Source organism: Ochlerotatus camptorhynchus, unplaced genomic scaffold (genome assembly GCF_037179485.1).
Source record: "Ochlerotatus camptorhynchus isolate MF236.1 unplaced genomic scaffold, CSIRO-AGI_Acam_v1.1 ptg000754l, whole genome shotgun sequence".
NCBI classification, from domain to species: Eukaryota; Metazoa; Arthropoda; class Insecta; order Diptera; family Culicidae; genus Ochlerotatus; species Ochlerotatus camptorhynchus.
Window position 1 is genome coordinate 29598 of NW_027041221.1, and position 18759 is coordinate 48356.

The window sequence follows — 18759 nt, forward strand, 5'->3', positions numbered from 1 at the left end:
AACGCTAATAACTTTTCGGGGGTAACTCGGATTCACATCCGGTCTTGAGCCAAGATGTTCCCAATACTCCAAAGCTGTACACGAAGAAAATCTACTCACTACAGCGCCACCTAGAGCCGCGAATGTGAAAGTGGCTCGCTCCCCCATACATTTTGTCGATTTTCCCCATACAAACTTCAAGCCGTTTGAGCGAGGGGTTCCCGTGAATCAAATGACTTCAAATTTTGGCAGGGTGATTCTGACCCCCAAAACTACCATTCCAGAGGGTAGCGTTTGAAATTCCAGACTTTGACTTTTTTCCATATAACGCTGAAACACTCTACTACACACTGAAGAAGATTGCAAGTAGTAAACGAAATACGTATCTGTGACAGGTGTTTAATAGCGATAGTGAAAGTGAATAGTGAAAGTTATACAATAGTAGTAGAATTCAAAGGAAAAACAACGTAATAAGATATACAATCATTCTACTAAAACGCTAATCAATCAATTAAGAGTACATACCTTTTGTTTGCCTATTGCATCTAATATCATGTCACTGTCCGCAACAACAACACAATGTTTTTTCAACATCTCGCGTTCCATTTCCAGCCAGTCCACTATTTGTGCAACAGATTTATCAAAATTATTTGTTAAAGCAGCAGCCACCGCTTTTGCTCGCGTTTTCGCATAAAATAAACCTGGTACGTAGCTTTCGGCATCTAAAATTTACAATCAGAACAAAATTAATCAAATCACGTCTCGCAAAATGATTATTAATAATTACCATGACAGTTGCTCTTACCTGCAGTGCTATCCACATTTTGGAAACAAATGTTCTTTTCTAAATTATACGTGCGGGTACGATTCAAAGCCGCTAGAGCAGTAACGACCTCATCACAATGTACGGACAATTCCTTAGTTACCTGAAAAAAATCAAGCATAATAATTCCCTAATGATGAGCATCTGAACCAGTTACTTACCTTCTCCAGTATATCCATGCTATCAGCCGCTTTCTCTTCGGGACTAAATTGCGACACCAACTCGGTTACTAATTTGATTTCCTCTTGTTTTCGCTATTTAAAAAAATATAAAAATACAATACAAACATATATTTTTTTAAATGCTTGAAGTGATCACTGCTTGCTAACTAGCTTTGCTTGCAATCTATATAATTAGGCTCTCTCCAAAATACAAGCAATGATATTTTTAGCATATTACGTTTACAAACAGTCCAGTCTAATGGTTTTACCATATCAATAATAAAACAAGGACTACCTAAGGGAAATTACGCCTTTTACAACATTGCTTTGCATTGCAACTCTTTTCAAAACATCTTTAAGCGATTTGTGATTTGTTTAAAAAAACTTATGTACAGGGAAAAGGCATACGAATTGATGGTACGATGAAGCAGTATGCTACCCTACCTTTTGTCTAAATAAATCTTAAAATGTGTTATGTATTAAGTGATTGTAAACTGAACTCAAATTGACATTTCTACCCTTGCTACGTATTCTTTATTATATTAGCACAAACATAAATACTACGCATGCGTATCTAGGTGTTTGGAAATAATCATAATCGTCTGTGAACATACTTTCCTCTTGTTTGTCACTTACAAAAATCCCAATGATCTGACTTTGAACTGAGGCATGTGCATGAGATATGGGAATGAATCGAGGCATGCGCGCGACTATTTTCAATATGGTTCACTTTAACATCGCCAATTGTGGGAAATTTAAAAAAGAAATGCGTAAAAAATAACCCAGCAGATTTGTTTACGTGAGCCTTAGAAACTATACAACCTTTCCTCGATACCTATACTCGATGTGTTTTGATTAATTTTTTTTTCCATATAGGGAAAAATGGCTCTAATGATCTGCTATTTATCAATTTTATCTAGATAAACGCGTCATTGGGACGGTACTAATGGATATTTTTGGTCGCTATTGAAAATTTAGTCGATTACTGTATTTATGTATTAGGGGCATTTAGCCCGACATTACTTCCATTTTCCCTATATTCACTTCCTTACGTTGATTCTATATTTTTTTTCGATATTTTTAGCTAAAGCCGTTGCACAGTGGGACCATTCTGAACAAATGCAAAAAAAAGAAAGAAAAAAAATCTCACATTTCCCGATGTTTTAGCGTTTAGATGTCTTTGAAGAAGTTTCTTGAAATGTCATTCAGCATCTTTCGAAATATGCATATACATTTTTATTAAGGCAGTATTACACTTAGAAAAACTTACTTTTTGTAATCACATAATATTACGTTGCTGTCTTCGGCAAAGTTGAAGAACTATGAATTGTATGGAGCTTTGCTAAGTATCTACATCATAAGTCTAGCGAGATATAAATGAATTTTTGTCAGAAGTAAAATCAGTTTTTTTTTTAACTTTTTTACTTCATAGTAATCGATTCGACGTGTGCTATAAAGTTTTCATTATTATCAAAATACACAACTTTTCTCAAGACAGTAATATTGTAAATCGCACAATTTGCTTTGTAAAGTGATTTTGAAGCAAAATTTCACAAATTTTGCAATTAACGTTTATTTGAAAATGGTAGTTTCTGGCAGCTAAAATTAACTTTATTTGACCAATCATGATGTGAAGTACTAATGTCACTGTCGGTTCTGATCAGGTTTTTTCCAATTGTCTTTTCGGTCGTTTTGGTTATATTGTCATTTAGTTTTTCAATTTTTATTAGTTTTTTTTCAGGTAAAGTCTGAATTTTTTCATCTATGTGATGCATAATCTTCTATTCGTTGTTCCTTAGTTTGAAGTGGTTAAGACTAGGGTTCTGATGCATGGTCATTATCGGTGTCTTTGCTTATTTTTGTTGCTAAGGAACCCGGTTTGACTGACTGGAGGGTGTTTCAATACTCCGAAGGGTATAGATAGCGGGACCTTTCAGTTAGAATCGGTTCCTTGCAATGAAGGCAAGAGTGACAACTATATCAAAACCGAATACTTCATCATTTCTCAATAGTTATGGAGTAATACGACATGCATTAAACTAAGGACACGAGATATGCTACAATAGATCAAATTACTGGTTGCAGTGGTTTTATTTCCCGAACAGAGGAAAAAAAAGTCTGTCAACACTCCACAACTCGATGTCCACTAACTCGATATCGAGTTATAGAACAATAGTAAAAATTGATTTCATGGCTACTGTTATAGCGATTTTGTATGGATTGTTATTCTACAACTCGATAATTTTATAACTCGATGGGCCCTTGAATGTCGAGTTGTAGAGAGTTCATAACATATTTGTTACATTTGGCTTGAATGCCCTCAATACTACTAGGTTTCAAAAAGGAAGCTCTACACGCAGAAAAATTGATTTTTGTTTCAGGACCTAATATATTTTGTTATTGATTCAAACATATTGTATCACTATTTCAACAAAACATATTTTTTAATCAACTAAATTGTTTTTTAGAATCAACACACATATTATTAACTCTACAACCGGCTTGTTGATTAAAAAAAGGTTTTCTTTGAATTAACCGAATAATATATTTGAATCAATACCAAAAATATATTAGGCCCTCACTTGACAGCTCGGATTCGTCACATCCAGACGCTGTTTCTTACGTATTCTATTTATCGCGCCGTCGCGAGTGTTTTTCGTAGTGATTAGCTGTAAGACACATCGGGTCCACTTCTCGATCAACCTGGGAAGCGTTCTACAGTGGATTTTGGCCTTAGGGCAACGCGTTCAGTGGAAAAACTATAGTTTAATTAGTGCCATCAACAGCACAGAGACGCTATCTTCGTGTCAGCCATCGCTGCTGACGATCATAAGATCGTGAAGAAAAAGCTTTCAAGTCTGCGATCGATAAAAGTGAATTACGGACTGCCTATCGAAAGGCGAAGATATTTGAGGTGGTGATTCGATAACCATCGTCGTGCGTAGTGTCGCACTGCGTGCTTTTTTTTTCCTGTGTGGTGCGGTGCTAATCAACCGAAGAGTGATCATCACAGGGATAGTTTTTTCTCTCCCCTCCAGCCATGGAGCTGAATAGGGATTTTACTCACCTCCCTGGAGACACCGGGGGAGGATCAACAAGCTACATAGATGGATCTCACGTCGGAGCAACGTTATCCAATTGTATGGACCCCCATGGTGAACACGGTGAGATTGTCGTTTTGAAGCTGCAACCTGTTACCGGTAAATTACCGGAACATCCTTTCATGCTGCATTCACCGGTAGAGAAATGGATAAACGGAAAAATTGAAGTTGCGTTTCCGGAAGCTCAAGGGCAAGCCTATGCCCTGAAAGTTAGAAGTAAATGGCAACTCAATCGACTTCTAAACATGACCCAACTAAACGACGGTACCGTAGTAAAGTTTACAAAGCACACGGGCCTATACAGCGTCCGTTGCGTAATTAACTGCAGGGAGATGATGAAGGTCGATGATGAAGGTCGATGATGAAGGTCGATGATGAAGAAGTACTGGACTACATGAAGGATCAGAAGGTGACGAGTTTACGGCGGATTACTCGCCGGAACGGTACTGAACGGGTAAACACGGCGACCATCGAAGATACCAGGATGTCGGAGCATAGGGTATCTACGGGTCAAGACGCGGCCATATTATCCGGCCCCGATGCTATGCTACAATTGTTTTGTTTTAGGACAACAGGTTCCAACAACTGCTCTAAGCAGCATTCGATCGTTGAGGGTGTTAGGTGCACAAATAACCCGTTCTGTCCCCGCTGCAAAACCATTGAACAATCCTTGTCGAGTAGAATCTGCCAAGTAGAATCTACCGAGATTCAAGAACTGACGACTCTACCACTGGTGGGTCCCTCAGTGAAACCTCACTTCAGCAGAATATCACCGCTTATGAGAGCAAGAGCCCATCCCCTCTGGACTACGTGGGAGTCAAGGGGGACGAATCTGTGAAAAACTATCACCGAAGGATGAAGTGAGAGGAAAGAAGTCTCTAGCTAACAAAATTACCGGGAAAGCCGGGAAATCCGTGCCGGCGTTCAACCCCTCCTCAATGCCTCCTTCCGGTGTAACCCTACCGGGTTCCAGAGATTAGCCAGAATCAGATCAGGAAAGGCACTTCCCATTGATGTTCTAGTCTGTGCGGATGCTTACGACAAAATGCAGCACCAACGGCTCGGAATTCCTTCTCCGGAAGCGGGCCCCTCGACTACGCCTTCGTCAAATGAGCGAGCAAGCCACGATCGCCACAAGCACCCAGCTTCACACCTACTAACAGGAACCCTCACAATGGGGAACCGTTATAGAATGCAACCAGGTCAGTCCGACGCAAGCCTACTCGAGGCTCATTCCCTCACGAAACCTTCCCTCGGTAAGAGGACACCTAATGGGAGCCCTAAGGATCCAGTCCATTATCCTACCTCTGCAACACGGATCCCTAGAAACCCAGCGAACAAACTATCCAAAAAAACAACCGCTTGCTAGACAGTGGAATATGAACGACTTTTATAACAACCTTCCAGACTTAGAAATCCTAGTTCTTGATCAGATGCCCTCCATCCTGACCATCCAAAAGGTCCACCGGGCCACCGGCAGCGGCATGAATCATACGCTGGGCGGTCAATACCAGTGGACCTTAAAGAGAAACGAAAACATATTCCTTCCACTCAGCGGCAATCGGGGTCCTGGCACCAACACCGTTTTCGACCATACATCTAGACACAGACCTTCCAATCGTGGCGGTCAGACTCGAATACCCATTCCCGATTTCAGTTGTTTCCGCTTACCTTCCATGCAGGAAGATACACAACCTTACCCGGAAAAAAAAATTACAGTGAAATTTTCAGTGGAAACAATGCTCTAACATGAATATTTATTGTCGACAATAAAAATGATTGTTATAATGTTGTACTCTTCCGAAAACGGCAAAACTGCTACCTAGCTGTACAATGAATGTACATAATAAAATGTTGTTACAATGATTTTTATCGTATTTTTCATTTATTTTATTGTTAACATGATTCGATCATGAACAATAATGAACAACTCTATTACATTAAAAATGTTGTTACATTAAATATTGGTGTGTTTTCATTGTGGGTTACTTCACGAACAATGAAAATAAATCTGATTGAAGCATGCAGACTATGAGAGGGTCAGCAACACGCCAATGTAATCAAGATAGGCGCTGCTCATATGGCTCTGGCTTTGACAGTTCGTTTGGCTCAAAACCAGCCAGTTCGCGTCCGCTCATCTCTTATCCTAGACCCTTTCTAAAACTGGCTTAAGATGGTTCAATTCAGCGTTCAACTCACTTGAACTGCGAAATGAACGTCCAGAAATCTGACCGATATCGGACTTGCTCTATTCGTTGCCAAGTCAATTGAACGCCTACGACCAGATCGGTTTGAGTTGAATTCAACTCACCTGCCTCATCTTAATCCCGCTTAATGCAGACCTTTTCCGTGCAGGCAATAATCATACAATATAATAATAAAAAATTCCACCACTTGAAGATGTCAGGAAGGAACTCTCAGGTGGAAGCATATTTCATGGGCGATTCTCTCCAGTAGAATGCATTAACTTATCAACGACGCTCAACCACCAAGGAGACGTGACCTAGAGAGATCGAGTGCAGGGGAATTGGCCTCCATTTATCACAAGTTCCGGATCGAATCTCAATCCATAACCAGTAAAAAAAAAGACTCACCCGTAACAGACATACCACCCCCTTCCCTTCCCGGGACCATGTTCTATTTTTTCGATTTATTTTTAAAGTCGATAAAGTAGATCTGTCAAGCCAACACATACACTCTAAAGTACACTGTTATTTTTTTTAATCAATAAATTCGCCAACCAACAGTAAAATAACAATAATATATAATGTTATTGAAAAAAATATATATGGGGAAATCACGAAAATTTCATTGTTAAGATGCTTAACAACCCCCCTTTTTTATTGTAAATTTTCCATTTACCATGAAATTTATTGTTTTGTACAACATAAATCAAGGCAAATTTATTGTAGACGTAACAATATAAATCATTGTTAATACAATAATTTTCGTCTTATTGTTACATTGTTTTTTAATGTATTTTTGTTGTTATTTTTTTTTTCGGTAAACAACACCTCAGCGATCTGCTTCAAGACCTCGAACGACCCATTCTGGTACTTGGGAATATGAGCGGCCATCATCCAGCATGGGAAGCCCGAAAACCAACTCCAAAGGCACTACACTTATGGAAGTTGCAGAAGCCTCGGATCTCGTCGTTATTAACGACGGGTCTATCACTTTCATCAGCGGACAGAGGGAATTCTCTGTAGACGTATCTCTTGCAAGCGTCAGCGTTGTCAGCGTTGCAGAAGTCCGTTGACGCCACATGGTCCAATTCAACACCGGGCACTATCCAAGACTTCATTAGCTCCATCCATCAAGCGGCACTTTCATCAATTCCACGAACCAGTCCCAACCCAGGCTCTAAGTCTCTACCATGGTGGCCCCCAGATACCAAAGCAGCAGTTAAAGCCAGAAAGAAGACTCTTCGGGCTGCTAAGCGGCTACCTTCGGACCATCCATCGATAGAAGCGGCCATGGCCACCTACAGAGCAAAACGCAACGAGTGCCGACAAACTATCCGGTCTGCCAAGAGTTCAAGCTGGGAGCAATTTCTGGACAGCATTAATGCTGGCCAGACAGCCACTGACCTGTGGGGTAAGGTCAACGCATTAGGTGGAAAACGGAAAAGCCGCGACAAGATCGGCCACGCCATGGGGGAATATTTTGCCTCTCTCTCGGCCATTGACAGGTACGATGATCGTTTTCGTCGTGTAAAAAACCTTTCGATGCACTCTTTGGACAGTATTTACATCCCAGAGGATGAACTACCACTGGAGATTAATCGGCCTTTCATGCCACGGGAACTCGACCTAGCTCTATCCAAGGTTACCGGGAAATCGACTGACCCAGATGACGTTGGGTACTAAACATACCTAAAATACCTATCACCGGAATGCAAGACCACACTCCTCAGACTTCTAAATAGAGAATGGCTGGATAATTCCATTCCAGAAGACTGGAGACACAGCCTTGTCGTCCCGATCCCGAAGCAGAGCACCTCGGGTCGCGAGGAAAGACTTCCGACCGATATCTTTGACATGTTGTGTCAGTAAGGTGCTGAAGAGAATGGTCAACCGTAGGCTCGTGCTCTACTTGGAGAGTAACGGCTACATTGACCACCGCCAGCAACCTTTCCATCCTGAACACGGTACCGGGACCTACTTCGCCACTTTGAACCAGGTACTTCGAGACGCGAGAGATTCTGACCAGCATGCTGAACTCGCTACGCTAGACATCTCTAAGGCTTATAACAGTACATGGACACCCGACATTCTTGCTCAACTCACGGACTGGGGTCTGTCGGGCCACGTTTTTCATTTTTTGAAGAACTTCCTCCGACATCGTACTTTCCAAGTATGCATCGGAAACCATAGATCAAGAGAATTCCCAGAGGAGACTGGCATCCCGCAAGGTTCGGTGATCGCAGTCACGTTGTTTCTAATACGGGTGAACGGAGTGTTCCACAGCTTACCCAAAGAAATATACATCTTCGTGTATGCAGACGATATCGTCTTGGTGGCGGTAGGCTCCACAATGAAGGCCCTTCGCAGAAAACTAAACGCGGCCACGAATGCAGTTCTACGCTGGACCAAATCCGTCGGATTCCACCTCTCGGTGGAGAAATGCGCGTATACCCACATTTGTCCGTTCAATCACCAGGTGCTCCGCTCTCCTATCAGCGTCGAAGGAAGCATCATGCCGTTTAAGAAGCCTATCCGCGTCCTCAGCATTCGCCTGCGATCGAGTGCGGTAAAAATCGGTAGAACTGTTTCAAACACATCGTAGGTATTTGAGCGCGTCGGTGATCATCTCTTTTTGCCAGTGGTGGCGGGGGGAATACCCCTCACCATCCCTCTCCAACGGGGGAGTTTGGTAAAGAGAGACGATCAAACCGATTTGTACCTTCCTAAAGTTGTCCTTGCTCGCTTTCTACTCTCTATATGCAATTTTCATACTGCTGTACTCTGACGGAACTATCAATTCTATACTTTCATCTCCAATCTATCGTATAAAAATTACCACTTTAGTCTGTTATTTGAAATTAGCATCTTCAATTATTTAAATCGTTGACTTGAGGCAGAAGTAATACTAAACATATAGTCAAAGTCTTATTTGTTATTTCTCAGACGTCAGTAACGGAACGAGTGCACTTGGCTCCAGAATTGGCCTTGAAAGAATTCCAGCTGACATTGGGACTGGCTTGAACATCGGACAGTTTTCGGTTGACATCGGATACCGCTTGAACACCAGATAGTATTCGGTTGGCTTCGGGGATCGAATGAATACTGGACGGGTTCCGGTAGACATCGGAAACATCTTGAACACGGGCCGGGTTTCGACAGACATCGGGAATAACTTTAACACCTGATGATTTCGACCTGGCATCGGGAATTGCTTCAACACCGGATGATTTCGAGCTGAAATCGGGAAATGCTTCAACACCGGATGGTCTCCTGCTGACATCGGCAACGGCTTGTTCACCGGATGGTTTCCCGGGGACGTCAGAAATGGCTTGTTCACCGAATGAATTCAAGCAGTCATTGGGAACTGCTTGCACACCGGACGAGTTCCAGTGGATATCATGAAGTTCGTGACCACCAGACGGGTTAAGGGGACACCTCGAACGGCTTGACCACCGAACGGGTTCCGGTGGACATCAGGAAGGGCTTGATCACCGCTTTGGTTCCGGCGGTCATCAGGATTGGCTTGATCACAGCCTGGATTTCGTCGAACATCAGGCAGGTTTTGACCACCGGACGCATTCCAGCGTATATCAAGAAGGGCTTGACGACCGGATGGTTTCCCGTTGACATCAGGAATGGCTTGGCCACCGGATGGATTCCAGTGGACATCAGAAACGATTTGACTGCCGGATTGGTTTCGGCGGACATCAGGAAGGGCTTGACCGCAGGCTGGATTCCGGCGGACATAAGGAACGGCTTGATCATCGGCTGGATTGCGGCAGACATCAGGAAGGGTTTGACCACCGGACGGATTCCGGTGTATATGAGGAATGGCTTGACCACCGAAAGGGTTTCGGCGGAAATCAGGAAGGGTTTGACCACCGGACGGATTCCAGCGGACATCAAGAATGGCTTGAATACCGGAACGATTCCAGCAGACATCGGATAAGGCATCAACATCAGATGGTTTCCGCTCTGGTTCCAGTCGAGGTTAGGATTGTTTGCGGCATTTCACCAGCTGGGACGGACTTCTGGCTTGAAAGTCGTCTTGGAATAGCTTCGGATTGACTTCGGTTGTCGGAAGGTTTTAAATTCATGACTTGAGGTGAGTCCTCATTGCCACGGCACTCGGTTGGTTCACTTGCCATGTTATTAGGCTTGACTTCTACGGAGTCGGCTGAATCCTCGACGTAATGGTCCTCTGTCAATCCACGAGGAAGATAACTTGGCTTGGACGCAGAGTTAGGTTTAATATCGTCAGCTTCGGTTAGCACTTCATATTAAATCGAACACGGTGGGGCACGAGGTGTGCTTGTCAGCTTGGTTTCAGTATCGGATGCATTACTGTACTCGGCCGCACTGGTAGGTGGAGGTTGTGTGCTGATCGGTAATCTTTCGGTGAATTGGGTTCAATCATAGATTAGCTGGACTCCGGTCGGTCCACAATGGGAGTTCAACGGCATAATAATAGATTTTGCCTTTAAGACCCCCGATTTTTAGTACATCTGGGAAAACCCGCAAAAATGTGCTGGAAAAATAGCTAATCGAAAAATCGAAGCACATTTAGTTTTAGCATAGCTTTCTGGCAACGTGATAGTTGGAATTTTTTTTGGGAAAATCCAGCCCACAAAAAAACTGGATAGTTTTTCCAACATGAGGACCACCCAATTCCGGCCACGTGATTGCATAGGTGTAGACACCATGTGCTATCGTTCCCCTCTGATAGCTCGTGATTTTTATTCTAAAGTACCAGATAATTATATACTATAAGATTCGTGAGAATACCGATGTCATGCATACCATTTACCCGTTGTACCGGTACATGGCGAACAAGGTAAGGGAAAGAAAAAAACACTGTACTAAACACGAATGCGCGCGAGGGACTTTCGGCTCACATGATTTCTGCCGACGGCTGAATAGTGGTTTCGCATTTTTTGGAAAAAATAATTCAAGTTGTTGATAATGAAAAAGGCCAGCAAGAAGTAAAATGCCTTTCCCTACATCCTCCATTTCGCCCTGAATGACAATGGTTCCAAATATGTACTGGGAAACAAATTATATGCACAGGGAAAGTCGATGAAACTAGCTAGGTTACTTCTGTTTTCTTTGTGTGGAGTAAACATATAAATAATGTTTGGAAAGCAATATAAGCAATAAAAAAAATATCCCATATAATCTTCACAGCAGGTATTATCGATTTCCATTTCTAAGAATCACATTCAAAACTTCATATGGATATTACAGCCGATAATGACAAGACTTTGCTATGATGTATTCAGAAACTTTGCATAACTAATATCAACAGAAAAAATGCATCAGTTAGTTGCAACATGGGTAATTGTTTTCTTCCAAATGACAGTAACATTTATTGATAAATTGAAAACGTTTGTCAACTGTTGTAAAAAGTTAATGCTTCGTACAGAGTTGGGCACATTTTAGATAATCCACTTGGAACATTTTCGAGAGCAACCTGTATTAATCATGAATGATTATAATTTATAAATTTTACACTAAAATACTCCTGAAATAAGGTTGGAATGAAACTGGATAGCAGCTATCGGTTATCGTTAACTCCCGATAATCACATTATCATTTTATTGTTTAGCGATTATCGAATTATACTGACGTATTATCTGTAATATAAGTAATAGTAATAGTAATAGTAATAGATTTTGGTTAGTTTGACAAACCTCGGCAAATTTATATAGATAGTGTAACCATCAATTTCCGGCAGTATGAAAAGTCATTCCGTATCGAGCGCTGAGCCAGTTAACAGCGTTAACACTCGTTTTTTTTACCGCGTTTCCATCGCTCTCGTGTTAAAAAAAAAGTGTTCAAATGAATCGCGCACGGTTTTCGGAAGCAGCTATCGTAAGCTGAGTCTTACGTATAGACTGTTCACCTTTACCCCAGTGATCGATCGTCATCAAATCATCACCATCATCATCGTATCATCTCCGTCAATAGCCGCATCGTAGCAGCAGCAAACGGAATACCTAGCTGCACCGGCTGATAGGTTTTTACACAACCGGTATAAGTATTAGACAATACATTTTGCAAATCCATTGCCTTCCTATTGTAGTTTTGTTTTGCCTCGTGGTGCGTGGCTCTGTCTCTCCCCTAGTAAGGGAGTATGGCTCATAGTGAGACAACTTGTTGCAACTAGATATAAGTTTTTTTTCGATTTTTTTTCTCTTTAATTTGCTCGTACGCCGTGCAAAAAAATCTATTACTTGTAATTAAATTTAATAAATTGGAGAAGGGCACTTTTGCGCAACACTTATGGCATCTTCCGATGCCAACGTTGCGCGAACCAGGTATTACCAACCACTTTCGAAAGGACCATGGGTTGTCTTTTTCGGCCTTAAAATAAACCCTTGAAAACTCTCGATATTTCGAGAGACTTGCTGCGTAAGTATCCGGGAATCTTTGTACATAAGGAGAAATTCAACAAACTGTGTGTAGAAGCAACGAATTATGATGTGCAAATAAAATTGCTGATCACGAGCTGTTTAGTGTTGAGTACAACATCTACATCCTTTCTCGATATGTGGAGATAGAAGGCGTGGTCTCCGACGCGAGTCTGTCTGTCGAGGACTTGAAACGTGCCTCGGGTTGTTCTAAAAACAGAAAAGTTACAAGCGAGCTTGTAAAGATACTGGATGTTAGGGAACTGCATTCAGTATCTTTACAAGATGGCAAGAAAGTTTATCAGCATTCAGACTTGTTTCGCGTGACTTTCGCTGGTTCAGTTCTCCCAAACTTTGTCAAAGTTGATGGTGCTTTTTTCCGGTGCGGTTGTTTGTACAGAGGGTTTATAATTGTACCAACTGCAAAAAGCTGGGACACTCGGCCAGCCATTCCAGCAACAAAACTCGTTGTGGTAAATGTGGTGAAAACCACAAAGAGGATTCTTGCCACAAAGAATCAGTAAAATGCGCGTACTGTGGCGAGAATCCTCACCCCTTGCAGGAGTGCCCGATGTACAAGCAGTGCAGCGTTCAATCTCAGGACGCTTCAAGCAGACATATGCTCAAATGGTGAAGGCTGCATCAGCCGTCCAAGATGCAAACCAATTTTCGATTTTGTCAGCTGAAGAATCGGACTCTGACTCATCCCATGAAGGTGATTCTACGGTGGTACACGCACCTTCAAAAATGGACGGATCCTCAAAACGAAAGTGCGCCGTAAGAAAACTAAAGTCACCTCCAGAAGATTGATAATGGCCCATGCATCATTACTAATGGGGATGAAAAAATGAAACCGAAGGCTCCTGCTGAACCAATCCCTGGATGCAGCAGGAATTTTCCACCATTGCCCAAAAAAGATAAGAAAAATAATCAAACTGCTCCTCAAAACTTCTCAAAAGAAATCCAAGTACGAACAAGGTTTGCTAGCTTTTTCGGACATTGTGGAATTCATATTAAATATGTTCAACATACAAGACCCTCTTAGAAGCTTAGTTTCTGTCTTGCTTCCAACATTTGAATCATATCTTAAGCAATTGACTGTTTCATGGCCCCTCCTTGCATCATCATATCTTTCGATGGATAATTCGTCGAACGAGGTTGAAGATATGATCACTGTGCTACAGTGGATCTGCCGTAGTCTAGTGTCGAAACTAGACTCGTTCAAATTTTTACTTCACAATTCTGATTGTGATATATTTGCGCTATGTGAAACATGGCTTTCTTCCGATAAAGAGCTCAACTTCCACGATTTTAACATTATTCGCCTGGATAGAGACGATTCTTATGGAGGAGTACTTTTAGGGATCGAAAAGTGCTACCCTTTCTACAAAATTTCCCTTCCTGCTCTATCAGGCGTCGAAATCGTCGCTTGCCAAATAAATGTGAAGAACAAAGACCTTTGCATAACTACAGTTTCAAGAACCTCCATTAGCCGTAGTCAACTCTGGGATCTAGTTTCGATTCTTCCATCCCCAGTATTAATTCTGGGTGATACGAACTCCCATGGTACTGGGTGGGGCGATCTATATGATGACAATAGAGCGGCTATTTTTTACGATTTATGCGACGATTTCAACTTGACTATTTTGAACACTGGTGAAGCGACACGTATAGCAAAACCTCCGGCTCAAGAAAGTCGACTCGACCTATCTTTGTGTTCAAGATCGCTATCATTGGATTTTCTGTGGAAGGTTATCAATGATCCCCATGGTAGCTATTATTTGTCAATCATCATTTCAATAAAGTGTGCCCCTCACTCTGCAGAACTATCTCGAGTTCCATTTGATCTTACAAGGAACATAGATTGGCAGAAATATGCAACGGCGGTGACAATCGGTGCCGAATCAATAGATACGCTTCCACTATTGGAAGAATATCGATTCCTCGCCGATTTGATTAAGAAAAGTTCACTGGACGCATAAAAAAGAAAAGTTCCAAGTGCGCCCTTCAAAAGGAAACCAGCCACACCTGGATGGGACGAAGAATGCACAAAATTGTATGTAGAAAAATCTGATGCTTTCAAAGCTTTTCGTAGACACAACACCTCCACATACTTTGAGGAATATTCAAAGCTAGAGACAAAGCTGAAACAATTAATCAAAGCAAAAAACGCGGTTATTAGCGCAATTTCGTAGAGGGACTCTCACGAGAAACCTCAATGAACACCTTGTGGAGGATGGCTTCCGTAACCGCTCATCTTCTAATGAGAGTGAAGAAAACTCCAACCGATATTGGGTGGCAGCGGTAAACGCGTTTTAATTCATTTTTCTATTGGCAGCAAATGCCTTTGTGATTGTTTGTGATTGTGATACTATCGTGTGAACCTTAGAAATTTGCCAGTTGCATCCTCAACCCGTGCCAGATTACAGAAGCAAACGTTCAAATTGACGTTTTTGGACCTGTAAAAAAAATCTCTAGAGTAACCACTCCTATAGTTGAGAAAGTTCCAGTTCACAAGTAAAGTGAAGTAAAAGTAAAGTTCACCAAAACTGACAAACTATTCTGATACCCGATCCAATTTGGATCTGAAGAATAAAAACCGCTATAAGAAAGTGAAGTTCTCCAAAATCAGGAGAAGTGACAACAACACCGGAGGCAGGGACACCGAGTGACAGCAACGACATCAAGCGATTGAAACAACACCAGGCGATAGCAAAAGTCACATTTATCTGTAAGTCAATTTATTTTTCTCCTGTTTTCTCTCTCCTCGTTTAAAGATATTTTTTTTGTATCATCAAATACGTAGTTTTTTTTATATATACGTATGAGCTTACGAAGAATTCTTGAGTTGAGAAAAAGGGATATTGAAATCGGTGAAGAAGATAACAATAGTTCTTCAAGCACTGATTTTTTTTTATTCAGTTGAAAAAAACGATTCTGATTCAGATCTTCCGTCATTACCACTGATTCAGATTTATTAAGTTTATCATCAACAAATACTGTAACTAACAAAATGGTTTTGACGCCAAAGAAGCAAGGGAAGCTATCCCTAAGTTCAATGGCAAGAATAATTTTTCGCAATTCATATCAATTTGCGACGATTTTTTCCGTGATTTAGGAGCGGATGAAAATGACGCTGGGCTTGTCAGAGTCATTAAACAAACATTGAATAATGAGGCTTTTACATTATGTCGAAATTGAAATTGAAAAATATAATGAAATTACAACAACACTTTCAAAGAAGTACGGTGAAGATACTCCTTTGAGTGTATTGATTAGAGATATGGTAAACTTGAAGCAAAAAAGTTTCGAGGATGCCAAATCGTATGGAGATAGAGCAATTTTGCTCCAAGAGAAATTAAATATAATTTCTGAAGAGCTACTGAAACGCTCTAATTTGACAAATGACATTTATTCTAGAGTTATCCTTGAATACTTTATCAATGGTATTCAAATTAATGACGTTAAAAATATCGTTAAAGCTAATAATTTTTCTAGCTTGGCGAAAGCAGCGGAATATGCTGTTTCTCTAGAGACAAATTTTAAAAGTAGCCAAACAACGAAAACTTACCACAATAAATACAATACACATATGTGTAAATCAAATCAAAATAACAATAATTATGGCAAATCAAACTATCACAATAACTCACAAAATCATTTTCAAAATAAGAATCCAAAAACATATTTGGCACCCAAGAATGAAATAAAAACTGAGCTGGAAGTTCTGGTCATTTAGAATCGTATTGTCGATTCAAAAATAGAAATCAAATAAATATATTAGAATCAAAAAACCAAGGGGGACTTCTGAAAACGGGTCCGGACGACGGTCAAGAGTTATAGTTAATGAAATCACTCGGGATTTGATAATTCCGTTTGATAAAGTTAATTTCACGAATAGAGCACTTATAACTCTAAACGTAAATTTAACCAAAAAATCCCTAGTTTTTTTTTTTTCTTGCTTGACCCAAGAGCTAAAGTAAGTTAGAACGCTTTTAGAAAGCAAACATTGAATTTGTCTATCAAAAAAATTAATCAATCTAAACAGATTGAAATTTGTGGAGTCACTTCCGACGTTATAAGAACGATTGGTTCTGTAGAAATACCATTTCTATTTAATGATTTTGAGAGAAGATTTGAAATTTCTTTAGTACATGAGAATTTCCCAATTCCATGGGTAGTGATTTCTTCAAAAAAATAACCCATGTACTATTGATTATCGTCAAAACTGTTTTAAAATTTTTTAAAACAATGAATGTTCTTATATTAATGCCATGCCAGCAAAAAATACTGTAAAAATTCCTGCACGCAGTAAAATTAACAAATAAAAATTATTCAAGTAGATCAAGAATTAATTTGCCACTCAAAGCAGTTATTCAATAAATTAAATAAATTGTTTAGTTAAACCGTTTAATAACTTTGCATATGTTCCCATGTTTAACGGAACACATGATGTGGTGGAAGTTGATTTAAATTCAATTGAGTTAGAATCATTATCCGAATACTCTAAATTGGCACTCAAAAACAACTCAGAAAGAACAGATAAAATAATTGAAGGATTTAATTTTAAACTTCTGAATAATGAAGAAAAATCCTCAGTTTTAGAAATTATCAAAAATTATAATGATGTTTTTTATGTTGAAGGTGACAAATTAACAACCACCAATGCAACAACACATCAAATCAAAACATCTTGTGAAAAACCTATATTCACGAGGCTGTATAGGTTGCCAAAGGTGCATAAAGATGTCATCGATGGTGAAGTTAAAAAGATGAAAAATGATGGTCCAAGAGAGTTATTCTCCTTGGAATTCTCCGCTATTAGTCGTTCCGAAAAAAGCTGATGTGAATGGTGAGAAAAAATGGCGCGAGGTAGTTGATTTCAGAAAAATCAATGACGTTACAATAAGTGACGCATATCCGTTACCTTTAATTTCGGATATTTTGGACCAATTAGGAAAAGTAAGATACTTTTCTAATTTAGATTTGGCTAGCGGTTTCCATCAAATAAAAATGGATCTACAAGATGCAGCCAAAACTGCTTTTTTAACTCCTTATGGGCACTATGAATATGTTTGTATGTCTTTGCACCTGCACCTGCTACTTTTCAACGCCTTATGAATACTGTTAATTAAATGTTTCATATACATGGACGACATAGTCGTATACGGAGATACTTTAAAAAACACATAATGAAAAACTATGTGAAATATTAGATTGCCTCAGGAAGCACAATCTTAAGCTTCAACCAAGTAAATGTAATTTCTTACAAAAAGAAATTATATTCTTAGGGCATGAAATAACACCAAATGGCATATTGCCCGATGAATCAAAATTATGTGCCATTAAAAATTTTCCGACGGCAAAGAATGCGAAAGAAATCAAAATGTTTTTGGGAATTCTTAGCTATTATCGAAAATTCGTACCCAGTTTAGCAAATCTAGCTGAGGCCATAAACAAATTACTGAGAAAAGGAGAACGTTTTGTTTGGCGCGAAAAATGTCAACAATCTTTCAATGAGTTGAAATCGTTGTTGATCACCTATGACCTATTCTACAATATCCTGATTTCAAAAAGAAATTCGTCATAACAACTGACGCGAGCAATGTTGCCGTGGGTGCAGTTCTTTCAAATGAAGGAATTAACTTGCCTATAGCATATGCTAGCAGGATGTTGAATCCCGCAGAGAGACGATATTCAACTGTGGAAAGGGAACTGCTTGCCATAGTGTGGGCAGTCAGACATTTTAAACCGTATGTGTACGGTCAAGAATTTATAGTAAAATCTGACCACGAGCCATTGGTTTACCTTTTCAATATTCCAGAAGCGTCTGATCGATTAATGAGATGGCGTATACTACTGGAAGAATACGATTTCAGAGTGATGTATACACCTGGAAGAACTAATGTCGTCGCTGACGCATTGAGTTATATTCAGTTGTGTAATTTACATTCTGCAGATCTAATTACTAATATCATAGAAAGAAAGATACAAAAGCACAAAGCGCATATCTCAAAAAGAATAAATGTTATAACAAGGCAACAGGTAAAAGACCTAGCCAACCCACAAAAAACCGATCGAAGAATAATTAATGTACCC

At 40.1% G+C, this 18759-nt stretch overlaps 2 protein-coding genes across 2 annotated transcripts in view; both read right to left on the reverse strand.

Moving 5' to 3' along the window:
- Positions 1 to 397: 397 nt before the first annotated feature.
- The window catches only part of LOC135714886 (dystrophin, isoforms A/C/F/G/H-like), a 135810-nt gene continuing 117448 nt past the window's right edge, over positions 398 to 18759 (reverse strand). The window contains exons 8-10 of the mRNA XM_065238300.1: positions 964 to 1056; positions 767 to 905; positions 398 to 701 (exon numbers count right to left, since the gene is read on the reverse strand). Coding sequence (XP_065094372.1) covers positions 487 to 701; positions 767 to 905; positions 964 to 1056 — 447 coding nt within the window. The 3' untranslated portion in view covers positions 398 to 486. The remainder of the gene's footprint in view (positions 702 to 766; positions 906 to 963; positions 1057 to 18759) is intronic.
- LOC135714888 (uncharacterized) lies at positions 7080 to 12435 on the reverse strand. The gene is made up of 2 exons (XM_065238302.1): positions 7936 to 12435; positions 7080 to 7882 (listed from the first exon to the last, which is right to left on the reverse strand). The coding sequence occupies exon 1, from the start codon at positions 10208 to 10210 to the stop codon at positions 9674 to 9676; it is 537 nt and encodes a 178-aa protein (XP_065094374.1). The 5' UTR covers positions 10211 to 12435; the 3' UTR covers positions 7080 to 7882; positions 7936 to 9673.

Bases quoted from the DNA above. Each gene is read 5' to 3' on its own strand.
- LOC135714888 (XM_065238302.1), bottom strand. From the start codon at position 10,210: ATGTTGATGCCTTATCCGATGTCTGCTGGAATCGTTCCGGTATTCAAG.